Source organism: Xiphophorus hellerii, chromosome 2, assembly GCF_003331165.1.
Source record: "Xiphophorus hellerii strain 12219 chromosome 2, Xiphophorus_hellerii-4.1, whole genome shotgun sequence".
NCBI lineage: Eukaryota > Metazoa > Chordata > Actinopteri > Cyprinodontiformes > Poeciliidae > Xiphophorus > Xiphophorus hellerii.
In genome coordinates this window covers 26669894-26696468 of record NC_045673.1, presented here as the reverse complement: position 1 = coordinate 26696468, position 26575 = coordinate 26669894, and the positions used below count along the sequence as shown (strand labels likewise).

Below are 26575 nucleotides of genomic sequence, written 5' to 3'. Positions count from 1 at the left end.
ATATATATATATATATATATATATATATATATATATATATATATATGCGTGTGTGTGTGTGTGTGGGGGTGTGTGTGTGTATTTTCTTCTTCGTCTTTTGATAAATTGACTCAAAGTAGCTAAAACGTTATACAAGGTCAGCTGCAGCGCTTATTTTTTTTTTAAAGACAAATAGGTCGCGTTAGTCCTGTCAGCCAATCAGAAATGAGGGGCGAAGGAGAGGCGGAGTCACGTGGAACAAAGTCCAGGAAGACTTTCTCTGGCATTGAGGTAAACAGATAACGCTTTTCTCCAAGACACCTACCGTGCAGTTAGTGGCCCCGACGCGCCGTTTGTCGAGATGGCGGAGACCAGAGATAAAACTACCGACCAGATGAAGATATGGAAGGAGAACCGAGGCTCCCAGGTTTGTACAAATGCTGCATTTTTATCAAGGATTTTGTTTGCTCCGTGTCCGACTTGCAGGAATTGGGTGACAGGTCGTTTGGGGGTAACAAGAGTCGAAGCCCGTCGATTGTTCAGTCGTTGTCCGCTCGTTATTAAGGTCAGCTAATCTCAAACATGCTAACACATGTTGTTTAAATCTGCACTCCGGTTTTGTAGTCGTTTTGTTGCAGTAATGAGAGAGGTTGCTAATGTTTTGCTAACTGAAATTTAAACAACGCCATCAAGCGAGGGCTCGCTCTTCCCAGCATTTTAGTCGCGACATTAAGAAGTGAGCTCCTAAAATGTCTCCCGTGGGTTAAAATTAAGTTGAAAGACGTGAAAGTGGGTCGTTTTTATTGCACATGGTGGAACTTGAGCCTTTAGTTGCATAACAAGACCACAGTTCAGTTTACATTAGTGTGCTAAACTGACTGAAGTCTACCTGCAGCTGAATGTGAGGGTTCAACCCAATTCAGCTCTGAAAGGATTTTCCTTATTCAATTTGCCTTATTGACGCACTTTTATTTATCACAATATATAAACTATTCATGTTTATGCAAACAAACAAACACATTTCATCGGGTAAAGTCAGTGTTATTACACTTAAAATGGGTTTAGCTAAACCACATTTTTTCAAAACTATCATAATATGTGAACAACTTAGTAAGTTAATGTAAAATAAAGATAAATTTAAAAAAACCCAATGCATTTCAAAGCACATGATTTCTTTTGAAAAGTAAGAACAGAGCTATTGACATGTGTATATATCGTGTACGTTTTTATAAATTGACATTTGCTGGGTGTTAAGAACCAGTTGAGTAAATTTATTTCCTTCGATTTACATTATAGGTTGTGAAAAGTTTTGACCGAAATTCATGATATTTGATGGATGTTGTAACTTTTCAATGGTTAAAATAAAGGCCTGTTACTTGATATGTGTTAGTCCTTTGTTTTACTCAACCACAAAATGGTATTTGTTTTCAGTATAATTCAACCCTTAATTTAAAAAAAATAACACATATTTCAGTTCAGGTGTTTTTTCTATTATCTTCATATGCATCAAATCAATGTTCATGTCACAAACCTACACAGTTTTTTGTAAAAAAGTATAAATATGCTTCCTATAACTTGACATCTGATCCAGTATGTTATGAGTATAGAAAGCTAGCTAGCTGTGCTCATCTTGAAGACAGGGCTACACCCTATTCTTAACCAAACTTTAGCCTAATATTTATGTTCACACTCGCCTCCTATCATGCCGGTTTTATTGGCCCATTACTCCTCTTTTTATTTCGTGAAGGAAGTCGGACGACGACAAAGCTGAAGCTGTCCTTTCAGACAATTTTTGGACCTTTCTGTGAGCTGTGAATAAAAATGTCAGGAATATAGTTTTTTTTTTTTTTTGCCCTCCATAGACGGGTAAATAAACATGCTGCCTTTTCTGTTTTCCTTCTTGCCCAATCTAGATCTGTGGGTGATCAACAGACTCTCGTTGGATTGATCAATACATTTAGATTATTAGTGGTAGAGCTGTAGAAGAATGTGCCACACAGACAACTGATCTGCGTTTTAAGTTCATATTGGTGAAATATTTTCCAGGGTGTCCACACAACCTTAAGAAGTCTTAAATTCATATATCTAAAATTAAAGACTGTCTGAAATTAATTGGAAAATGTACAAGTTGGCCTTAGATACGTTAATCACAGGTCTTAAACTTTGTTTTGGCAGGATTATTCCATGTAGTTCATTGTTCTCCCAGCGCCTTTTGTGTCGGGCAAAATTTGACTCGCTCGGAAACATTATTAGTAGCGTTTGAGGCTACCGCTAACTAGCTGCTAATAAACACTAGCTAGCTAGCTTTTTTGTGTGCATCATTGATAATGGCAAATTTATCGGCAGTTGGCTGGATGACCTTCATCGTTGCCACTGGCTCACTTCTGCTACCAATTCGTACGATGCAATGTGCGTTCGGTTCAAAAGAATGAAATAAAAATTAGATTTTCTTTTGTACATTTCTGTTGTTACATGTCTTTAATTTCATTCATAGTGGTCTTAAAAAGTCTTAAATTCGAGTTGGTGAAACCGGCAGAGATCGTGTTTACTTCTGTTGTCTTCATGCAGAGGAATCCAAATCCTCTTTTCTCATCCAAAGAAGGTTTTGACATTAAACTGCATTTAAATGCTATTCATATTGTTGTGTTAATAAACATGTAAAGTTAGGGGTGTAGTTGTTAGCCAGGGTAATATGTATTAACAATTTTTCAGTCGGCTTTCCATTGGGTTACTCTTTGCTTGTCACCTCATGAGAAGCACTTTTAATAAGAATAAGTATGAATGGTTTGAGCCCAAACTTTTAATATATATATATTTTTAAATTCTTGGACTGTATTTGGTTCCAGAGACCAGATGTGCTAACGACAGGAGGTGGCCATCCCGTTGGGGACAAGCTCAACCTGCAGACTGCGGGGCCAAGGGGCCCTCTGCTCGTGCAGGATGTGGTCTTCACCGATGAGATGGCCCACTTCGACCGGGAGCGAATCCCAGAGAGAGTGGTGCACGCTAAAGGCGCAGGTTAGCTAACGGTTGTCTTACAGCTCATGTGTTTTGGACTCAAGGTCTCATTTTGCTTTGATAAACAAGTTTCACGTAATAAATTCAACCGCTCCAGAGAGCAAGAGTTAAGTTTTTATTGTAGAAACTGCTTTTCGTAAATAATAATTTAACTTTTTACCGTACGTGTGTAATTTAATTTCTGAGCTCTTTTTGTTCAAAGGAACGTTCTAGAAGCTTTAGAACGGGACTATTTTTTCCACATCCAGACTTTAAACAAACAGCAAGCCCTCTTGAAAAGCTGCTACGTTGTTCTCAATGCTGATACGCTGAAACATTCAACAGCATCGATGTAAAGGCGATTTTGTATTTTTCTTCCCGTGATGCAGGCGCGTTCGGCTACTTTGAGGTCACTCACGACATCACTCGCTACTGCAAGGCCAAGGTGTTTGAACATGTTGGGAAAACGACTCCCATCGCTGTCCGGTTCTCCTCTGTGGGTAAGAGATTCACTTTCATTTCCAAGGAACATTCTCACTCTTTGTCATCGTAGGAATAGCTGTGCCATGTTTGTGCGCAATAATTTAATTTTACACTTGAAAATAATTTTCCTACAAAGTGATCCACTGATGTAATTTTTCATCTCGAGAACCAAAAAATGTGTTGTCTAACTGTCTGTCTAGCAGGTAGCTACTTGCTAGCTAGCCGCAGTGTTGCAATATGTGTATTTTTTTTATTTAACCATGATGTTCACACGCCTCTACCCCTGCAGCACCCATATTCTGTTCTTTTATGATGGCAGAGGGCGCTGTTGTGCAACTTTTAATGTGTGGCATTGTTGCTTCTGTTACTGCTGTAGAAAATATAAGGTCTTTGTATGATGAAGCTGCACACAACAAACTGAATATTATAAACGATGATTAAAATGCTTGTGTCCTCAGCTGGGGAGTCTGGATCAGCCGACACCGTCCGAGACCCCCGAGGCTTCGCTGTAAAGTTTTACACCGAGGAGGGGAACTGGGACCTGACGGGCAACAACACCCCCATCTTCTTCATCAGGGACGCAATGCTTGTAAGGTGGCGTTGAAAATTTGGAGTTCAAGTGAGAAGATCAACCACTTTATTTGTTATTTTATCGGTGCTGTTTGTTTTCTCTTCTTCCGCCCTGCAGTTCCCGTCCTTCATTCATTCCCAGAAGCGTAACCCTCAAACCCACATGAAGGATCCTGACATGGTGTGGGACTTCTGGAGCCTGAGGCCTGAGAGTCTGCATCAGGTAGCCGCGGATATTCAACCTTTAGCACTTTCAGAAACTAAAATAAACACATTTTCTAAAATGATTTGGTAATCAGGAACTTGCAAACCATAGCCGCTCCCGCTGATGAACATTTTTATCTGTTTTATTTGTCAGTATCTACTTTAACACGCTCTTTTTCTACCTTCTGTCTATGAAGACAGTCTGTTTGTCACAGATTGTCTGAAACCCTCCACACAGCCATGATGGAGCATAAACACGTCTAGTTCCTGTTTATTAAGATTCTCGTTAGAATCAGTAGCATCAGCAATTCTTCCCGGGTCAGATTAGATAAAAAAAAAAAAGACAGATATCATTCACAGGAAATCATATTATAAATGAGGTACTAAAATGTAAATGGTGATTTAAGGATTGGTTTACTTTGTCTTATAAAGGGCTGCAACTATTATTTTATTTATTTATTATTTTATTAAGTTTATCTGTTATTCTGACAAATCAGGTAAAAAAAATGGGCATATTCTGCAACTTTTTCATTAAACTACTTCAGCATTTTCTGTATAATATTAGAATTACACTCAAAGATGGACATAAACAAATAATTTAGTTTCTGGTTTTAAAATAGGGAATAATAATTTTATTGGCTGAAATTCAATAACAGCCTTTCTTTTGTGAATTTCAACAGATTGAATATAAAAAATGACACTTGAGGAGTTTTTGTTAAAATATAGTGGTGGTTTTATCTTAAATGCAAAACATGTATACATTTTGTATTGTTTTATCTCATTACTCTGAATATGTTGGGGTTTTTCAGCATTTTTACTCCAGTTAATGATTGATTGATTACTAAATTAGTTGATGATTAATCAGATGAATTGTTTCAGCCTTAGTCTTGTACACTAAGATTCTCTCATATGTAAAGCACATACAATTACCAAAGGATCATATCAAAAGGACTTTACTGCCATCTTGTGGTCAGTGATCAAAGCTAATTTTCTTACTATAATCAAATGAAGCATCTCGATTTGATTTAAAATCAGTTTGACAGCAATAACAGTGATAAAACATATTTTTTTTGTGTAAATAAACTCGGGTAAACCTTTTTTTTTTCCTCTCAGGTGTCGTTCCTGTTCAGCGACCGAGGCCTGCCTGACGGCCACCGCCACATGAACGGCTACGGTTCCCACACCTTCAAGCTGGTCAACGCTGACGGCGAATGCATCTACTGCAAGTTCCATTACAAGGTCTGTTTCTGAAACTGGTTTGTTGGTTTGCAGAGCTCTGCGATGGATTTTATTTATTTATTTATTTATTTTTCTCTAAAGACTGATCAAGGAATAAAAAACCTGTCTGTGGAGGAGGCGGACCGCCTCGCAGCCACCAACCCAGACTACAGCATCGGAGACCTGTTCAACGCCATCGCTAACGGCGACTTTCCGTCCTGGACCTTTTACATCCAAGTCATGACCTTTGACCAGGCGGAGAGGTTCCAGTTCAACCCCTTTGATGTCACCAAGGTACGGAGTCCCAACAAAGTGAAACGGCTGACTATCCCTCCGGTTTGAACTTTTGGTAAAAAACTAAACTCTGGGTTCTTCGATGCCAGCAAAGTGTTACTCTAGTAGAGGAGAACCTTTTAATCAAACCGCCTCCTTCAATATCTCTCTTGAACGCATTCGTCTCATTTTCAGTCTGCAATATCTAAATCTGGAGCTACTTTCCCCAGGTGTGGTCGCATAAGGAGTTCCCTCTGATCCCTGTGGGCAAACTGGTCCTCAACCGGAACCCGGTCAACTACTTCGCAGAGGTGGAGCAGCTGGCCTTTGACCCCAGCAACATGCCTCCAGGCATCGAGGCCAGCCCCGACAAGATGCTGCAGGTGACGCAGTAAACCGAATCAGCTGAGAAAGGAGTGTTGAAATTTACCAGAGGTTAACCTCGTCCGGCTTGGCGTAGGGTCGGCTCTTCTCCTACCCAGACACGCATCGCCATCGCCTGGGAGCCAACTACCTGCAGATCCCGGTCAACTGTCCCTTCAGGGCCCGCGTGGCCAACTACCAACGAGACGGCCCCATGTGCATGTCTGATAACCAGGGTGAGTTCTTCGCCTGCTGCTCAGCCTTAAGTCTTTAAGTCTTAAATTCATGTCTAAAATTAAGGCCTTAAAAGTAATGTGTTAACCGCAGGTCTTAAATTTTATCTTGACACGTCTGTTTATTCATAGATTATATATATATATTAATTTTTTTGTTGTTTTTTTTGCTGGAAATTTCTGTCCGGCAAAACGTTGAGGGTTCTGCCACCCACTGCTAACATACCGTCGCTAAATAACTAGCTAGCTTTTTTTGCATCCTGGGTAAATGCTAATTTATCACCAGTTGGCTGGACAAAGTTTGCAAGTTTTTACGGAGATATAGGTATTAAATTTAATTCTTAACAGTCTTATTAATACTTACATTTGAATTGGTAAAACATGCAGAAACTCTGTGAATTATTATTATTATTATTAATATTATTGCACTTATGCTGTCTGGTTCACTATCAGTGAGGTAAATTAAAGCTGTAATTCTACATTTTGCAAATTTGTAACGCCTTAAAACTAAACTGTCATCATTTTATAACCAAGGTCAGTTTGCTCCCAGAAATTGTGGCGCTAAATTTTCAGTGTTATGACAGAGCTGTAAGAATTCAATGTATGAACAACAAGAATAAGTACAAATAAATAAAGTTAGTCTCTTATGTATTCACAAATATAAAAAAATTATCTTTGGTTAGTCCAAGGGGAAAAAACAACGTCCTACTATACATTTGGTTTATGGACTCTATGACTTTAAAATGACCAGAATTGGACATGTTTATGTATAATAAATGTATAAATCATATATTTACACATGTGATTAAAACATGTTTGTGTTGATGATTAATCAACTGATGTGAATTTCTTCACACCTTCTTCTGTCTTTGTCCCTTCTGATGTTGATATGCTCAGTCCAATATCATTTTTTAAAAATCTGCCTCTTAAACTCAACAAGTTCTTGCTTCGTCCGACCTCTAGGTGGCGCTCCAAACTACTACCCCAACAGCTTCAGCGCCCCTCAGAACCAGCCTCGCTTCGTGGAGACCAGGTTCGGCGTTTCGCCCGACGTCGCCCGTTACAACAGCGGAGACGAAGACAACGTGACGCAGGTGACGATGACGCCGCCGCCTCTAATAGCCTCTCTGTGGCTGTTTGCCAGTCGCACACAGGAAGTCGATGTTTTCAGCCTGTTGAATTCAATGTAGAAAATGGTCTAAATATATCCTTCGAAGCCCACACCAGTAAAACAATAAACGCTTACGTGGAATCACTATCAGATTATAACAGAGTTGTCATGCATCTAAAAATGTTGGCACATCCGCCGTCCTTGTAGCTTCATGTACGTTTGGTAACTTGAAACTGGAGCGCAATGGAAACTTAACAATTAGACCAAATCAGCTTCTTCTCATCAACAACGCTCACTCCATCTCTCATGACGACACTTTTAATGCAAAGTTGCATTAAAAGTGTCATTATTTACCAAATGACACTACATGACATCAGTCATGAACATTCATAAAGACTCCTTCATGTTCATGACGTCATTCTTGCCTTCAAATAAAAGTGTTACCAGAATAAGTTTCATCTCCTCTGAAATAAACGACCTTCCCAGTAATGTTGACGAGGCAAGTGCAGAGAAGGGATTGGTTCTGTAGGACTGTGTTTACCGTGTCTGGTTCTGACCGGGTCCGTGTGCGGCCGGCTGCAGGTCCGGGCCTTCTACACCCAGGTGCTGAACGAGGACGAGCGCCAGCGGCTGTGCCAGAACCTTGCCGGGTTCCTGAAGGGAGCCCAGCTCTTCATCCAGAAACGAATGGTGAGTTCCCGTCAGACTCCATGCGGAGCCAAAGATGCTTTCTGTCGTGAAGATGAGTCACTGCGGAGGGCATTTAAAAGAAGGAAAAACATTGTTCCTCTCTTTAATCCACTTCAACCACAGGGTGCTGCTGCATGAAACTAAACATGCACACCGGCCTGCTTTGTGGTAATGTGGTTGCTACGGAAACAAAACATTTTTAAACAAGGAAGAATGATGGTGAACAGAGCCCGACGTTTAAAGCAACACAATCTGTATTTTAAAAAAAAAAAGTTTTCTGCTTTCAAGTTCTGTAAGGCTTTGACTAGGACATTTAAAATGTTATTTTAGTAATTCAACCACATTGTGCAAAAGTGAATCCAAATCTTTGACATTTTAAGATTCAAGCTATTATTTCTTGTAAATTTAGATAATTGTGAAATACAAATAATGAAATCCTGACAGTCAGTGTCAAAAATAAATGAGAATATTTACATAACAACCATTAAAAACCAGCATTTTTAATGTGTGAATGTTGTGTAATGCACCATGTCATGGCCCGAGTTGAACACTAGAACGGATCTATGAGGAAGATGAGGAACGTCAACAACGGACGCTTTCAAAACAACTTGTGTTTCAGTTTCCTCTCGGCTGACGGCGTCCGTGCCACGCCGCATCGACGCAGTTATTCATGCTAAACGAGGCTCAACCAATCACTGAGTGCACTGAAATGAATTCTCACATTTCTGTTTAAAATATCCTTTTATTGTAATATATACTATATGTTCTAAATGAAATACTGAATTTTGGCTTACTGTGTTCCAATATTTGGTTGATTTTAAGTCATGATTGTGAACCTTCAGATGTTGCGCAGTTTAGAAGAACTCCCTCTGAAAGTGGGAACCTTAAATGACATTTATTTTTTCTTCTCAGTTGTTTTCCTGAGCGTCTTTTTCTCGCTTTGTCTCCACCGGTGTGACTCGCCACCGCAAAGTTAATTTTTAAACATTTGAATGAGAAATAAAAGGTGATGTCATTTATCGATGTCACAGCAGCTACATATACCGCTCTGGTTTCCTGTTTTATGGAGGAAAAAAAACAAATTCCTGTTTGCACGTGTTGTAAATCTGCTGCCAGAGTTGTAATTTGCACAACCTTTTGACTTTTTGCTAGTCTCACGTTTTTTGTGTGCATCGCTTTAAAAACAGGAAACCTGAATATAGATGCATTTATTCAATGTTCTTCCTGCAGGTGGAAAACCTGAAGGCCGTCCATCCAGACTACGGGAACCGGGTCCAGACCTTACTCAACAAGTACAACGCCGAAGCCAAGAAGGTAACCAAACAGTTGGTTCGTTATCGCGGCGTAAAAAAGTTCAGTTAACGGAAACCTGCTCCTTTCCTGATGCGCTCATTTCCCGTCTGCGTCCCAGAACACGAACGTCCGCGTCTACGGCCGTCCAGGAGCCGCCGCCATCGCCGCGTCCTCCAAGATGTGATCAGCAGATCGGCTCACATGACCACCGACTGGCTCCACCAGCAGCTGGATCAGCCTCAGCGGCCTAATTACTGTCGCCGTAGTTTGCTTGAGCTTGGTTTTGGTTCATTGCAAAACAGTCAATCCTTACTTTTTTAATTAATTATCAAAAATTAATTTTATTGCATTGAATGCTGTAAGGTAACACTGTTGAGATTAGGCTGCAGTTTTATTAAATTACCTTTAATACATCGACGCCTTATTACTGTTTCAGTTAAATTCAGCTAACCAACAAAAACTGATGAACCTTTTCTCTAATGTTGTAATACTGGAAGATGTTTGTAGCGACTCAAACAAAGTTAATTTTGAAAGAACATCTGTTTGAAACGATGCTGATCTTTGTGCCTGGCTCGTACCGCAACGCGACCGATCGCTTGGTAAAGCTTCTGGTTTTGCTGAGGACATTATTAACGTCTGAGTTGTTTAACTCGGACTTGACTGAATCACTCACTGTTGAATGTTAATATAGAAATGTATTAATCTGTTTTCAAATAATAAAATCATTCAAAATATTGGAGGGCTGAATATTTTCTTCTGCTTTTTTTAGATGCCTCATATTGAGAAAGTTGGCTAAAATAATCTTGTTCCCCTTTAAGTGCAGCTGCGGCGCCATGTAGAATTTCAGTAATTTAAAACTACAGTATGCAACTTTTCTAAAAAGAATATATGTTTTTACTTATATCTTTTGTGACGTTTTAACATGACACAATCTGAAAAAAATCAAGTTCCTTCTGCAATCTGAACAAATGCATACCTCTGTCAGAAACAACCAATCAGAGCCAGTGTTGTCAATCATTCTCGTGGACATGCTGCTCACACCCTCACCACTACAGAGCTCAGGCTCGTGCGCATAGCCACCAAAGATGGCGGATAAACGGTTTTTCTGCAGCGGTGAGTTGTTTCTCTGTTTCTCATTCGTAAATTTAACGGCTCGTTCACAAGCGTGACTGACAGCTTCCTCCTGACCTTCCTCCTGGCTCTGATTGGTTGTTTCTGACCAGATTACCTGCCTCATATTTTACTGTCACAACATGGTCACGGTTTTAAGAAATATGTAAAAAAAAAAAAAAACAACTTTTTTTTTTTTTGTAAAAAGACATCTTGTTCTCTTTTCACATTTCCTTAAAAAGACGATGTTAATGTTTGTGTGTCATCTTCCTCTGAAAAGATAATAGGACGTCCAGGTGATCTACAGTTGAGAAATGAGGAAGAAAGAGTTAAGCTGTATCTTATAGGTTCAAACCGCTTCAGTTCTCCAGAACCTGCAGAGCTGCTGACGCTACAGGAATGGCCACAGCTTCACCAGATAAGGGTCACCAACCGGTGGTTGTTGCTTTGCCGCAGTACGTCTGTCCTGAAGTCCAGGCTCAGCCTCACATGATGGTCCATCAGAGCGCTGTGAACATCCCAGCTGTGCAGCCCAGCGACGACATCATCTGGTCTCTCGTTTGCTTCATGTATGGAAATCCGTTCTGCCTGGGACTGGCGGCCCTCATCTTCTCCGTAAAGGTCAGTTGTCAAACCTTGGTGGTGTTTGTCATCAGTTAAAGAAGCGGTTTGGAGTGAAGCCTACGACAGACAGGTGGTCGTCTCCAGTGATGAACAGTGAAGATTTTATTTCAAACTGCAGCCCCAGTCAGAACTGGTCTGTCATTATAACAGATTTTGCTGGACGATACAATTCAATCAATCAATCAAATTTTATTTCTATAGCACATTTCAGCAGCAAGGCATTTCAAAGTGCTTTACATCATATCAAACACAGAAACACAAAGCAACATAGAATCAACAATCAAAACACGACATTAAGTCAGGTTATATCAATAAATTTGTAATTGATTACATTTCAAATACAAATACAATGGTCCCAGAAGTTATTGCGATAAACGATAAAATTGTTGTTTTGAGACCTTTTTCAAGTTAATGGCATAAAAATACAAGAGCCTATTCTTAAAGATGAATAAACCTTAAATTCTAATGAACATTAAACACAGGAACTGGACGGCATTTAAAATAAGCTGAACAACAAACAAACGAATTATGAAATGCGTTTTACTTTGACACGGATTCAAACCACAACACCCTCTGTCACAATCACTCTAATCCATATAGGATCCTCAGCCACATTCACTGTACTCTAACAAAAAGTAAACTGAAAGGGTGAAGTTTTTTTTCTCCAATCTTCCTTAACTGTGGAGGGAAAAAACACGGTACCTTTTCTAAACCACTAGTGTATTCTATCATCGTAACTAAATGAAAAACCAAAAAAAGTAGTTCCTGACCGTTCGAGACCTGTGGTGTTCAGAAATGTAGCAATATTATTTTATCTATTGATGTTTGCACGAGAGTCAGCACACTTTGCCAGCCAGCAACCACACAAACCAGCCTGTTTCTCTGCTGAAGGCACAGAAACGAGCCTTACGATAAAACACTGTCAGAGCTGAACTCTGCAAGAATAAACCCCAGGCTGTAACCTTTCCCCAAACTTTGTCGAACTACCTTTCTCTGCAGGAACTCGGTTCAGGTAGGAGTCAGAATGTATGGCGAAAATTAAAAATTGAATAGTTCAAAAACACAGTTGTGAGGTGTGAACAGACAATGGAAAGAGCCAGCAGAGACAGAATGGACCAGAGAGGTGGGAGGCCATTAAACCAGAGTGAGAACAGCTGAGTATGCAGAAAATGAAATGAATGTTAGAATCAAACCCACAGAGAACAGAAACTAGAGAAACAGGTGGAGCGCAACTCAGTCAGACACAGAAGCGAGATAAAACAGGAAGGAAAGAGAAGATAGAGAACTCAATAAAACACAAAACTATGACACTTCCTGTTTCACTGTGATTCTGTTCTCATTTAACAGAAACATATTTGATGATTTCAGGCCAGAGACAGGAAGGTGGTCGGAGATCTGGAGGGAGCCAGACGTCACGGCTCCACCGCTCGCGTTCTCAACATCGTGGCGACCGTCCTGACATCTGTAGCCACCTTACTGACAGTCATTGTTCTGCTTGCTTTGAGTTTTCGCTAACTAGCTTTTCTGTTTTTACTCTGGTATCAAACTGAAACCATGACAGTAATAGTAGTAGTAATAGTAGTAGTAATTAGTAACTTTCATTGTGTAACGTTTGCTTATGCACAATCTGCAAACTGTGTCCGATCTGAGATGAATGGAAAGCTTGTTTCACTATATTAATAAAAACACTATGCTCTCTAAAACACAGAGATGTCCTTTCATTTGTGTGTGCTGAGTCTCCAATTTAATTTTGAAACGTTAAAATATTGTGTCACAAACTGACAAAGTGGGGATAATAAAGACAGAAATCATTGTAACTGGATGTGAAAGCTGACATTTTGATTTATGAACCGTTCCGAATTCAGTCAACAGTCATGAGAAAGTGAGCAGCACCTCAGACAAGGACGTTTAAAGTTGTGCAAGAGTCTCTGTACTTGATCCGGTTCTTTCAAAAACATACTTTCTGGGTCTGGATCATTCAGCTGAGGTTCTATTTATTCTGAGTTGCCATTTTCCAAAACAAATTTTGAATAATGTAGCTGATTTTGGGTTGTTTTTTTTAAATTTATTACAACAAAATACAAGACAGGTTGTAAATGGCATGTAGCATTGTTATGAAATGATGGAAACGGTAGGCGGTTCTTAAAGAGACAGGAAGCCAATTTCAAAGTGTTCAGAAACATAACGCTGGCCCTTTAACAGTCGCCTCGTTCGGCTCTGCAGTTCTGTCTTGGCAGTGGAAGGCGGTTGTTTACAGTGCAGGCAGTTTCATGTAAACTTCATGGTATCAAACTGGCACATTAAATATGTCACAGGCAAACGTTAGCAATTGGGCAAAATATCAAACTTCAACAGAGGCCACGCCTCCAGGAAGCAATCGTTGCTCAATAGCCGATGGTCCAGACGCTCTGTACGAAGCGAAGCGCCGAACAAGAGGCTGGTTTACGCCAGGCTGATTCAGATTTTGACTTTAGTTTGATAAAGTGTATATTCGAATTACGTTTAACCCCCACAGACTTAGCTCGACGCTCAGAAAGAACGAGGCAGATGTCACTGTCGGACAACGAAGGGTGTCCCGTCACACCGTCAGTACCCGAAACCACAACCCTTGTAAAAGCTCGCACAGGGTTCACTCAGCCCATCTTGGACCTGGAGGAGGGTTAATGTGTTAGACCTACAGTTCATAATGTCCAGCACTCCTCACGCTCAACAAGCATCAAAATCCTGTTCAAATAAAGACGCATGTTTTGTAATTACATTGCACAAAACTCAGTTCCTTTTGCTATCACTGTGTTACTGAGGCAGCTCCAGTGCAGGAAAGAAGACATGATGGATGGACTCGGCAGAATATGAACTCTCAAGTACAAAAGAACAACAAAAGCTTGAAGACCAGCCAGCAGGAAATGGAGGCCATGTTTTGGTGAGTGTGCAGTTTTGATTTCTTCTTCCATTCTTAGGTTGAATAGGGTTCTCTGAAATGGGATTATGTTTTCTAACCAGATCCTACTTTAAACTTCTCCATAGCGTTATCCTGTCTGCTGAGTTCTTTGGTCTGAATCATTTGTCTTGTGTTCTCTAACGTTCTGGAACAAACCTCTGAGTCTTCACACAGCGGCTGGATTGATGCTAAACGCTAAGTAGCTGTTTTGTGAATGCAAATGATTTTTCTGGATTTTTTGGGGGGGTTGGGAGATTAGGGGAAGGGTGGAGAATAAAGTGACTTGAATACTTATGCAAGCCGCACTTTTTAGATTTCTATTTTTAACTTTTATCAAAGTTTCAAATTAGCACTGCTTTGTGCTTAACCTGACTTAAATCAGTTTTGTTTAATACAATCCATCCTCCTCCTGCTTTTTAATGCCTTACTTCTAAACAGGAGTCATTGAATTATTCTGCAATTAGAAGGTCTTTGGAGACAGAAAGTGAATTCAGCTCCAAAACCTCTTTTGCAAGCACAGACGGGTTGCATGCATGTAAAAAGTTAGAACCTCTAAGCTCTGCAAAGAAAGTGAAAATAAAAAGACAGAGGTTTTTTTTTTGTTCAACTGGTAAAATTTCCCGTTATGCCACCAGCCTCATAAAAAAGGAACCCCGCTCCCTGTAAGGTGCCAAGTTCTTCAACAGACTTTTCAGATCCTCTTCCACCTGCAGCTGAGCAGAGAGCCATGAATCCTGGTTACTCCAGCGAAGCGTCCCCTGGACAGCCTGGGGGTCCCAGAGGCGTTCAGCACATCGTAGTGAACATCCCCACTGAGCCCCCCACAGATTATCTGGTCTGGTCGCTGTGCAGCTTCGTCTACGCAAACTTCTGCTGCCTTGGATTGGGGGCTCTCATCTATTCTGTCAAGGTGAGTTTATGCTAATAGTTTCCCCGTATTTAGTCTTTAATACGAGCCACTTCTGTGTCTGAATCAGAATTTTGTTGCGATATTTTGATACTTTTGTGATAATGATTAAAAAAATATTTTTTCTTAGCAACTTATGACGCGTCATATCAAATATTTATGCTTTATTATTGTAAAACTGAAAGAGCTATTACTATAAATGTATATAGTAATGATATTTTATATAAGGTTTTGGTTCAACAATTGTAAAACTCAGTTTGTTCAATTTTAAATCATTTTCTTGTGCAAGTTTTAAGAAAAACGGCTCCGGCTGAAGGATTGTGATCTTGGTGTTATTGATCACTCTGTAGTGATTAACTTATACCAGCAGACAGTCTTTTTAAAAAAATGTTACCCATCATTGTTTCCTCCAGCAACGCTTTGCAAATGTCACAGTTAAGACTTTTGAAACATGCATATTAAATGTCACTTAAACAAAACAACAATATCAGACCTGACAAGGAATTTTATGGCCTTTGTACAGGAGCCCAGTTCAAGAACGTCTGGATTAATATCCAAAAGCTGGAGGAATTATGGGACTGATTTTATTTATTTATTAACTCTAAACGAGTGCGTCTTATAGTTCCTCAGTCATTTTCACAAGATATAGAAATATGGGAGAGATAGCACCAATGTGTATATGTAAATTGAGGCTAACGCACATGAGTTTCTGGGTATGGATGTACATATTTAGACATATGTAAACCCAGATAAAATTAAACATTTATTAACTTGTTTATTTGTTGTTGTTTTTTATTTAATAATGAGGGACCACCTGAAAATATGGTACGAGTTTATAGGAGTTCATACGTTTCCTACTTCCTCCTACTGCTTTTCAAGCAAGTTAAGATCATTATAGCACAGAAATGTGTCTTTTGAATCCGTTGTGATTTTATACTTCTATCATGTTCAAAATAAGTAGGTTAGAAAATATAATAATAAAAAAATTATAACCGGGAGGGTCTGGTTTTTAAAATAATGTCTATTTTTTTTTTTTTTTTTTTTTTCTGATTTCAGGCCAGAGACCGGAAGGTGGTTGGAGATCACAGCGAAGCCAGGCGTCACGCCTCCTGCGCTCGCATTTTCAACATCGTGGCCCTGACCCTGACGTCTCTGATTCTCTCCATCATCATCATTGGGCAGATTGCCACGGGTGTGAAAGTGGCACAACTTAGAAGGCAGACAGACTATTGGAGAGGCAATTAACCATCTTTCGTAATGTTTGAGGTTTTTGTCCAGCGTGGTTGTTCTGGTTTTACTCTGACATCAAAATGAAACTGTTTTGCAATAATGCTGGTGGAAAAGCCTAAAGCGGCGAAGAAGCGCTTCGTTTCTGTCAAGTTTGCTTGTCAACCAAACGGCAAAATGTGTCCCAGCTCACATGAATAAAAAGCTTGCTTCACAATAATAAAAAACATCCGACTCTGAGCTCTCTAAACCACAGAAACCTCTGTTCACTGATGTGTCTGCGCCGAGTCTCCCGTTTTAATTCTTATACATAAAAATGTCGTGTCACAAACTGAGAAAAAGTGAGAACTGGAATTATTACATTTCATGTGGTGCAGAATTGAACAGTCGTGAGAAAATGAGCACAGGATCAATTGTTCCCATTGTGAAATTACACAGCACGCCCGTCCAGGTTGCCATGTTGGCTGCTCAGTCATCCTCCTATCTCCAGTTTTGTAGCTTATAGAGTCAGAAAACAGCGTAGAACTTTTTATTCAATCTTCTTTAAAGATCAACTTTATGACCGGATTGAAAGTTTTACTGCTTTCTTTCAAAGACGGATTTCCTCTCTACCAGAAAGGCCAGGTTTGGGGAGTGCTAAGCTCACAGTTGTCACGGCAACAGATTCTCTCGACTCTAAACGTCTCCACGGCGTCATTACGTCCCTGAGCTGCTAGTTCAGGTGGGTGGCCGTGACTTATGAATGGAAACGGTTGTTCTGGGTTTTGAGAGGCAAATGAACATTTTTAGACTTTTATTTGTAATAAATTTGTAAAAATCCATGTAAAGGTTTTATTCCAAGTTGCAATTAAGCACGACCTCCTGTTGGTCTTCCTGGAATACTTACCAGATTGGTTGTAGTTTAATTCTCTATTGTATTCCCAGAAGTTCAGCCTCACTCACCATTTTTGCCTTTAAAGAGAAATTATTTTGCACATACGCATTTGTCTTTTCAAAATTAAATCTCAGTTCAACCTAAATCGTCTTTTGCGAGCGCAAACAATTTTAAAATCTTGGACCTCCATGTTTTGCAGAGCAACTAAAAATGAAAGCACTTTGGGGCTGCAAAGTTTCCACTCTGGTACCACAAGCATAAAAACAACACACACTCCAGACAGCGTGCCAAGTTCTTCAACAGACTCTTCAGATCGTCGTCCACCTGCAGCTGAACAGAGAGCCAGGAATCCTGGTTCCTCCTCTGCCCAGATGAGACCGTCGCTCTGCAGGACAGGAGACGTGAAGCGTCCTCTGGACGAGGGACAGCCTGCAGGAAAAGTTGAACGTTGTGCCAAGTAAATTTGATGCTCACTGTTCACCTAAGAAGAACGAATGCTATGAGAGATACGCATTTCGTTCCCGAATGCAGACTCAGCATGAACCCTTCGACAACTTTCTGTCAGATCTGAAAGTGAAAGCTCAGTCATGCAACTTTGGCCTCCTGCTGAAGGACGTCGATGATCAGAGGTCAGATCGTCTTTGGTGTACGAGATGGGAAGCTCAGAGAGAGAAAGACTGCTGAGAGAAGTGGAGCTGACCCTGGAAACAGCTGTGGAGATGTGTCGGGCGAGTGAACTGTCTCTGCAGCAAGTGAGGACATTTTCTGAACTTTCGACAGGAACTACTTCACAGTTCAGCGACGGAGCAGCGGCAGTAGGAGCGGTGTCCTGCCAGCTGCAAGAGGAAGCCATTATCAACTGTAAGCGCTGTGGATCACTGCATAAAGCGAGACAATGTCCTGCTTGCGGTAAGCAGTGTTTAAATTGCCGTGGAAAGAATCATTTTTGCAAAGCAATGCTTAATGAAGAGGAAAGAAGAGGAATCGTGTAAACCTAGTAGAGGAAACTGACCTGAGTGACACATTCTTTATTGGTGTTGTGAATTGTGAAAATGAGTCAGAAAAAGTGCAGTGTGTCGACAGAGATGATAAATGGACAATTCCTTTGTTAATAAATGGAACCACAGTTCAGTTCAGATTGGACACAGGTGCTAAGGCGAATCTCATTAGCATGTCTGATATAAAAGAAATGCAAGTAAAACCTCATATAAAAGAAATAAAGTCGGGTCTGAGAGACTATAATGGACAATCAATTGAGTGCATTGGCACCTGTCAGCTGAATGTGACAGTTAGAGGAACAAAACATCTTGTGTTCTTCTCAGTTGTAAAAGAAGATCGTGAGTCACTTTTAGGTGATAAATCATGTGAAGAACTTGGACTGGTGAAAAGAGTGTATCACATAAACACTGAAATGAATGAATCTAATAACCCTGTTGATGCAATGCTTCAGGATTATGAGGATGTTTTTCAAGGATCGGGTGCTGTACCCTGCACATACAAGATTCAGCTGAGAGAGGGCGCTCAGCCTGTTGTGCATGCTGCAGGTCGTATTCCAGCACCACTGCGAGAGGAGTTGAAAAATGAGTTGGACCGAATGACTAGGTTGGGAGCCATTCAGAAAGTGGAGGAGCCTACAGATTGGGTTAATTCCATAGTGATTACAAAGAAGAAGCATGGAGAATTGAGAATATGCATGGATCCAAAAGATCTAAATGAGAACATCAGGAGAGAACATTATCAAATACCCACTCGAGAGGAAATAATCAGTGAGATGGCTGGAGCAAGATATTTCACCAAGTTGGATGCAGCACAAGGGTTCTGGCAAGTAAAGCTGGATGAAAGCAGTACCAAGTATTGTACCTTTAACACACCTTTTGGAAGATACTGTTTTCTAAGACTTCCTTTTGGGATAAAATCGGCATCAGAAATATTCCACAGAGCGATGGAGCGGATCATAGAAGGCTTGGAAGGAGTGAGAGTCTACATTGATGACATCATTATCTGGGGATCAACAGCTCAAGAACACAATGATGGATTGAAACGCGCCATGGAGCGCATACGGAAAAATGGACTGAAGCTCAATAAAAATAAATGTGAGTTTGGAGTCAAAGAAATTATGTTTCTTGGAGACAAACTATCTGCCCAAGGTGTTACACCAGATAAGGATAAAATAAAAGCCATTTTGAAGATGCCACCGCCTGTCGACAAAACGGGTGTCCTACGCATCATGGGGATGATTAACTTTATAGGAAAATTCATTCCCAATTTGAGTGCAAAGATGACAAACATTCGCAGACTCCTGTACAACGAGAGTCAATTCCAGTGGACAGAAGTTCATGAACAAGAGTGGAAAGAACTAAAAAAATATCTGACTATGGAACCGGTGCTCACCTTCTACGATCCAACCAAAAAAAAATAAAACTGTCTACAGATGCCTCAAAAGATGGACTTGGAGCAGTTCTTCTTCAGACTGAGAATGAACAATGGAAGCCAGTGGCGTATGCGTCCAGAGCCATGACCAAAGCTGAATGCAGATATGCTCAAATAGAAAAAGAATGCTTGGGGCTGGCTTATGGACTAGAACGGTTTCATAACTATGTGTATGGTCTGCCATCTTTTGTAGTTGAAACAGATCACCGACCCTTGGTTGCCATTATAAAAACCATCTGAACGAGATGTCACCAAGGATTCAGAGACTTATGATGAAGATGCAGAGGTATGAATTTACATTGATCTACACTCCAGGGAAACATCTGATTCTTGCTGATGCTCTGTCTAGAGCCCCTTCAGACAGTAGTGTGAGTTCAACTGAAGAGGATATTCAGTGTCATGTGAATTTGGTGTCCACTGTGTTGCCTGTGTCAGATGGAAAGTTACAGGAAATAGTTGAGGCAACAGCTAAAGACAGAGTTACAGTTGGTCATACAGAATATGGATGAAGGATGGCCAATAGGCTCATGTTCACAGTTTTTCAATGTTAAAGCTAACCTAAGTATTGTGAATGGACTGTTACTGAAAAACAACAGAATTGTAATTCCATAAGAGTTACGACAGGACATTCTACAGCGGATTCATGAGGGTCACCTAGGCATTGAAACATGTAAAAGAAGAGCTAGGGAATCAGTTTTCTGGCCTGGACTAAATAAGGACATTGAGGTGCTAATAAGTAAATGTGAAACATGTCAGACATTTAGAAATAAACAGAGCAAAGAACCTATGATTATAACTGACATTCCTACATCACCATGGCTGAAAGTGGGAATGGATTTGTTTCATTTTAAGAGTAAAGACTATTTAGTGACCATTGATTACTATTCAAATTATCCAGAGATGGCTCTATTAGCTAATATGTCATCAAATTGTGTCATAGCACATGCTAAATCAATCTTTGCAAGGCATGGCATCCCACATATTGTGGTGAGTGACAATGGACCATGTTTTAGTAGCAGAGAATGGCAAAAGTTTACGGAACAGTATGATTTTAAGCATGTAATATCAAGTCCACATTATGCACAGTCGAATGGAAAAGCGGAGAAAGGAGTTCATATTCTTAAGCAACTTCTGAAGAAAGCTGCAGATAGTAACTCTGATCCATATTTAGCTTTATTAAGCTACAGATCATCACCATTGCAATGTGGATTTTCACCCCCTTAACTTTTGATGAATCGAAAGATTCGTACAACTTTGCCAAGTTATGACAGTAATGAACAAGGTGCAAAGAAAGCGTTGGAGTTGGAGTACAGGTTACGAAAGCAGAAAGTAAAACAAAAGTCATATTATGACAGATCAGCTAAGATTCTACCCACATTGTCATACAAGGACCCAGTAAGGATTCAGGATGATGAGGGATGGAATACTAAGGCAACTATTCTGCAGGAAGGAGCTCCACGTTGATTTGAAGTGAAAACTGAAGATGGACAAGTTCTGAGACGAAATCGTCGCAGTTTGTTGAAAATTCCATTAGAGCCTGTTGATGAGTCGAATGAAGATTCTAAGGACTCTCAGATTATTCCTACAACTGAAACACATTGCGACATGGACAATGCACCTGTGTTAAGAAGATCTACCAGAGTGGTGAAAAAAACCTGATGGGCTGAACTTGTAAAAAGAAAAAAGGGGGGAAAATGTCTAAGTTGAAATGTTTGTATCTTGTAATTCATGTTTTATCTGTCTCATACAATGTATGTTCTTTGACCTTTGACAGGATTCTTTTGTAGCATTCTTACTTTAAAGAAAGGAGGATGTGATGATTGAATGAATTATGCTTATGTCCACTAGGTGGCAATCATGAGTTCATGTGAATGCATAAATGTAAAGAATAGGACAACAGAGTGAGAGAGTCTGGGGTGACACACCTGTACAAAACCTGTGTGAGCAGACGCAAGGAAAGAGACTTTAATAAAAGTGTCTGAGCAATACAACACGCCTGGTCATTATCAAACACGGATATAACATGTTTATATTCGTCCCCTTATATTGTCCAGGGGAACCTGGACAATATAAGCAATGAGACGAGTACAAGCCAGTGTAATTGTGCAAGTCTTATTTTTTAGTAGAAAAACTGGAGTTAAATAGCAGGAAGTGTTTTCTGCTGTTTCCTTGAAACATGAAGGTTGTGTTTTAGCTGATTTGCTCACTGATTCGTTGATCTGAACTTGACATTTTAAGGACAAAACATCTTTAACAAAATCTACAGCTGAGTAGTTTGACTGCAACTATGCTGAACTAAAGTCAACATTTATACTCTGAGTGTCCATTATCAGTGCAATTTCACCATGAGAACAGAGAACAGGATTGTTTTTATTATCATCATGATTCAAGCTTTTCATTCATCGGAGCTAAAACACACATTGCAGATTTTAAGCCAGTGAACTTTATTCAGTTGAAGTTCTTCTTTGTTGCCTCAGATCTCACCACTAGTACAACTGTTTATGAGGGGCCGTTTAGGACAAAATTTACGTTTTGTCTCTCACACACTACCAAAAACTCTCGCATACTCCAAAAAAGTAGCCACGCACACTCCAAAAAATTACGTTTTGTCTCTCACACACTACCAAAAACTCTCGCATACTCCAAAAAAGTAGCCACGCACACTCCAAAAAATTACGTTTTGTCTCTCACACACTACCAAAAACTCTCGCATACTCCAAAAAAGTAGCCACGCACACTCCAAAAAATTACGTTTTGTCTCTCACACACTACCAAAAACTCTCGCATACTCCAAAAAAATAGCCTCGCACACTCCAAAAAATTACGTTTTGTCCCTCACACACTACCAAAAACTCTCGCATACTCAAAAAAATTACATTTTGTCTCTCACACACTACCAAAAACTCACGCATACTCAAAAAAATAGCCACGCACACTCAAAAATTACTCACGCACATTCAAAAAATACTCAAATTGCGTATACACACACTACTAAAATGTCACACACACACACACAAACGTTAACTTTCTCGCTCACATACACTACTATCAGCTCGCTCACATACACTGTACTAACAGCTCGCACACATACACACAAACGTTAACTTTCTCGCACACATACACTGCTAACAGCTCGCACATTCACAAACGTTAACTTTCTCGCACACATACACTGCTAACAGCTCGCGCACATACACACAAACGTTAACTTTCTCGCACACATACACTGCTAACAGCTCGCACATTCACAAACGTTAACTTTCTCGCACACATACACTGCTAACAGCTCGCACATTCACAAACGTTAACTTTCTCGCTCACATACACTGTACTAACAGCTCGCACATTCACAAACGTTAACTTTCTCGCTCACATACACTGCTAACAGCTCGCACACATACACACAAACGTTAACTTTCTCGCACACATACACTGCTAACAGCTCGCGCACATACACACAAACGTTAACTTTCTCGCACACATACACTGCTAACAGCTCGCACATTCACAAACGTTAACTTTCTCGCACACATACACTGCTAACAGCTCGCACACACACAGACGTTTATCTCTCACATACACAAGACTAAAGTTGAACACACACACAGTACTAAGACTCGTTTTATGTATGTGTGAGAGCGAGACTTTTTATGAATGTGTGAGAGCGACACTCTTTATGAATGTGTGAGAGCGAGAATCTTTTTGAATGTGTGAGAGCGACACTCTTTTTGAATGTATGAGAGTTGTCACGGAAGAGGCGGGGCATAATTTTTGGATCAAACTGCGCATGCGTAGATCCTAAACTATACGTTTCGATTGTTGACTCACTGTATGTTCTATTACTTAGTATATTTGTGCTTTTAAATATATATAGAACGTTTAACTTTCTTGTAGATTAAATGTGCTATAGAAATAAATGAATCTGATTGATTGATTAAAAATAGCAAAATTGCTGTAGTACAATCTGTCCACTGGGAATTTTGCTATTTTTAATCAATCAATCAGATTCATTTATTTCTATAGCACATTTAATCTACAAGAAAGTTAAACGTTCTATATATATTTAAAAGCACAAATATACTAAGTAATAGAACATACAGTGAGTCAACAATCGAAACTTATAGTTTAGGATCTACGCATGCGCAGTTTGATCCAAAAATTATGCCCCGCCTCTTCCGTGACAACTCTCACACATTCAAAAAGAGTGTCGCTCTCACACATTCAAAAAGATTCTCGCTCTCACACATTCATAAAGAGTGTCGCTCTCACACATTCATAAAAAGTCTCGCTCTCACACATACATAAAACGAGTCTTAGTACTGTGTGTGTGTTCAACTTTAGTCTTGTGTATGTGAGAGATAAACGTCTGTGTGTGTGCGAGCTGTTAGCAGTGTATGTGTGCGAGAAAGTTAACGTTTGTGAATGTGCGAGCTGTTAGCAGTGTATGTGTGCGAGCTGATAGTAGTGTATGTGAGCGAGAAAGTTAACGTTTGTGTGTATGTGCGCGAGCTGGTAGTAGTGTATGTGAGCGAGAAAGTTAACGTCTGTGTGTGTGCGAGCTGTTAGCAGTGTATGTGTGCGAGAAAGTTAACGTTTGTGTGTATGTGCGCGAGCTGGTAGTAGTGTATGTGAGCGAGAAAGTTAACGTCTGTGTGTGTGCGAGCTGTTAGCAGTGTATGTGTGCGAGAAAGTTAACGTTTGTGTGTATGTGCGCGAGCTGGTAGTAGTGTATGTGAGCGAGAAAGTTAACGTTTGTGAATGTGCGAGCTGTTAGTACAGTGTATGTGAGCGAGCTGATAGTAGTGTATGTGAGCGAGAAAGTTAACGTTTGTGTGTGTGTGTGTGACATTTTAGTAGTGTGTGTATACGCAATTTGAGTATTTTTTGAATGTGCGTGAGTAATTTTTGAGTGTGCGTGGCTATTTTTTTGAGTATGCGTGAGTTTTTGGTAGTGTGTGAGAGACAAAATGTAATTTTTTTGAGTATGCGAGAGTTTTTGGTAGTGTGTGAGAGACAAAACGTAATTTTTTGAGTATGCGAGGCTATTTTTTTGGAGTATGCGTGAGTTTTTGGTAGTGTGTGAGGGACAAAACGTAATTTTTTGGAGTGTGCGAGGCTATTTTTTTGGAGTATGCGAGAGTTTTTGGTAGTGTGTGAGAGACAAAACGTAATTTTTTGGAGTGTGCGTGGCTACTTTTTTGGAGTATGCGAGAGTTTTTGGTAGTGTGTGAGAGACAAAACGTAAATTTTGTCCTAAACGGCCCCTCATAACTGTTACAGTTTTATTTGACGCACCAAAGTAAAACCAGAAAAGCAGACGAGTCATGGTGTTTGAAAACCCCTCATACCTCACAAAAGTTACTGAGTTAATATCTATAACGGTATCTTGTCGTCTCTGCAATTAAAGCAAGGGGCACAACAATGGAGAGAAAGACGAGTAAAGACATCAGGACGGTCGCTGTGATGTTGAAAGCGCGAGCAGTGGAGGCGTGACGTCTGGCTCCGTCCTGATCTCCGACCACCTTCCTGTCTCTGGCCTGGAAGCAGAAAAATATTCTTCTAATAAACGGTTCACAAGGCGAACAAAGGGCTCTCCATTATTGCCTGCTGCGTCTTTGGGACTTTTGTCTCTGATTTACCAAATCACACATTGATTTATTTATTTTTTGACAAAAAAACTCTTTCAATGTAAAAAATAAAAAGTTTAAAGGTTTTTCAGCCGTTTTTAGCCTTTTGATCCACTAAATTGTGGGGTTTTAATCTAGACTCATAGTTTCAGTAGAAAGGCCATTTATAGCATTGAACTACCTTAATATTTTGTTTGTTTTTTCTTTCTTATTCTCTACATATGTAATGTAATATAACAGCACAAGGAACAATTTTCTGTTCCTTTTTCTGTTTCTGAAAACACAAACTAATAAATGTTCAAAACAAAAATAAATTCCTTGATATTTGAGTTTAGTGAAGTCACACTGTGACTTACAGCTATTTGTCTTTATTCCTTAATAATCCAGATTATTCTAATTAGTCTCTAAATTTGTCCAAACTGCATCAAACCCATTTACCAAAATGGGAATCAGAAGCCAGTTTCAACATTCTTCATGATTTCTGTCCTTTTTCAAAGACAAACAGAAAATGTTTACATTCAAGACAAATTACTGAGAAACTATTAGCATGAACTCACCCTGACAGAATAAATGAGAGCCACCAATCCAAAACAGAAAATATTTCCATAGACGAAGTTGCACAGCGACCAGACCAGATAATCAGTTGGAGGCTCAGTGGGGACGTTCACTACGGTGTGCTGAACTCCTGTGGGATCCCCAGGCTGTCCAGGGGACGCTTCATGTCTCCTGTCCTGCAGTGGGACGGTCTCAACAGGGTAAACTGTGTAAGCTACGTAGGAGGAGTACCCAGGATCCATTGCTCTCTGCTCGGCTGCAGGTGCAAGGCGATGTGAAGAGGCTGTTGAAGAACTGGCACCCTATAAGGAGTGGAGGTGTTTTATTTGATGCTTGCGGTTTGAGGATGTCCTATTCATCACCTACCAACAAGGCTACATTTTTAAATCCCACATTGCTTTCAGTTCTACCAGGTTAGAGTTTCTGAGTTTTTAGCTACTAAAATAAGTTGCCTGTACACACGCAAAACATTAAGTTTGAATTTGCAGAATACTTCAAAATGTAATTTTAAACAAAATTACATAATTAAAAAAAGGAAAGAGAATGTACTCCTGAAAGTAAAACCAAGAAAACAACAATTGTTAAGTATCTGTTAAGTATGGAGGATCAACATGTGCATAACTGCAACATGTAATAAAAGAACCATAGGTTTTAAATAAATAAAAATAAAATAAAATAACTCTTACTAATAAACACCTAAAAGTTTAGTTTCCATGATTTTCAGGCCTGTTTGGTCTAATTCCTGTTTTTAAAAACACCACTAAAACCATATGAATTCAGAAGACAATAAAAAGATTTCACCTGCCTGTAATGCTGAGAGTCAGGACAGCTGTGTTTCCTCTAACCATAAAAGGAACAAATTTCTGTCA

General features: G+C 39.8%; 4 protein-coding genes across 5 annotated transcripts; 3 read left to right on the top strand and 1 right to left on the bottom strand.

Annotated features, from left to right (window-relative positions):
* Nucleotides 1-243: 243 nt before the first annotated feature.
* Nucleotides 244-10150, top strand: cat (catalase). The gene is made up of 13 exons (XM_032544861.1): nucleotides 244-406; nucleotides 2826-2997; nucleotides 3366-3476; nucleotides 3918-4048; nucleotides 4148-4252; nucleotides 5347-5472; nucleotides 5554-5745; nucleotides 5955-6107; nucleotides 6185-6323; nucleotides 7284-7414; nucleotides 8014-8121; nucleotides 9352-9435; nucleotides 9533-10150. Exons 1-13 carry the CDS (start codon nucleotides 341-343, stop codon nucleotides 9596-9598), a joined length of 1584 nt encoding a protein of 527 aa, XP_032400752.1. The 5' UTR covers nucleotides 244-340; the 3' UTR covers nucleotides 9599-10150.
* Nucleotides 10151-10704: 554 nt separating this feature from the next.
* Nucleotides 10705-12855, top strand: LOC116707518 (dispanin subfamily A member 2b-like). Of its 2 annotated transcripts, none has more exons than XM_032544906.1 (2): nucleotides 10705-11145; nucleotides 12496-12598. In XM_032544906.1, the coding sequence occupies exons 1-2, from the start codon at nucleotides 10924-10926 to the stop codon at nucleotides 12505-12507; spliced, it is 234 nt and encodes a 77-aa protein (XP_032400797.1). In that variant the 5' UTR covers nucleotides 10705-10923; the 3' UTR covers nucleotides 12508-12598. The 2 variants fall into 2 exon arrangements, with proteins under 2 accessions (XP_032400797.1, XP_032400789.1); XM_032544898.1 differs by having other exon boundaries at nucleotides 10718-11145; nucleotides 12517-12855.
* A 1877-nt stretch (nucleotides 12856-14732) lies between these two features.
* Nucleotides 14733-16475, top strand: LOC116707509 (dispanin subfamily A member 2b-like). The gene is made up of 2 exons (XM_032544886.1): nucleotides 14733-14996; nucleotides 16050-16475. Exons 1-2 carry the CDS (start codon nucleotides 14814-14816, stop codon nucleotides 16236-16238), a joined length of 372 nt encoding a protein of 123 aa, XP_032400777.1. The 5' UTR covers nucleotides 14733-14813; the 3' UTR covers nucleotides 16239-16475.
* Nucleotides 16476-24800: 8325 nt separating this feature from the next.
* Nucleotides 24801-26015, bottom strand: LOC116707500 (dispanin subfamily A member 2b-like). The gene is made up of 2 exons (XM_032544874.1): nucleotides 25709-26015; nucleotides 24801-25061 (listed from the first exon to the last, which is right to left on the bottom strand). Exons 1-2 carry the CDS (start codon nucleotides 25946-25948, stop codon nucleotides 24891-24893), a joined length of 411 nt encoding a protein of 136 aa, XP_032400765.1. The 5' UTR covers nucleotides 25949-26015; the 3' UTR covers nucleotides 24801-24890.
* Between the last annotated feature and the right edge of the window lie 560 nt (nucleotides 26016-26575).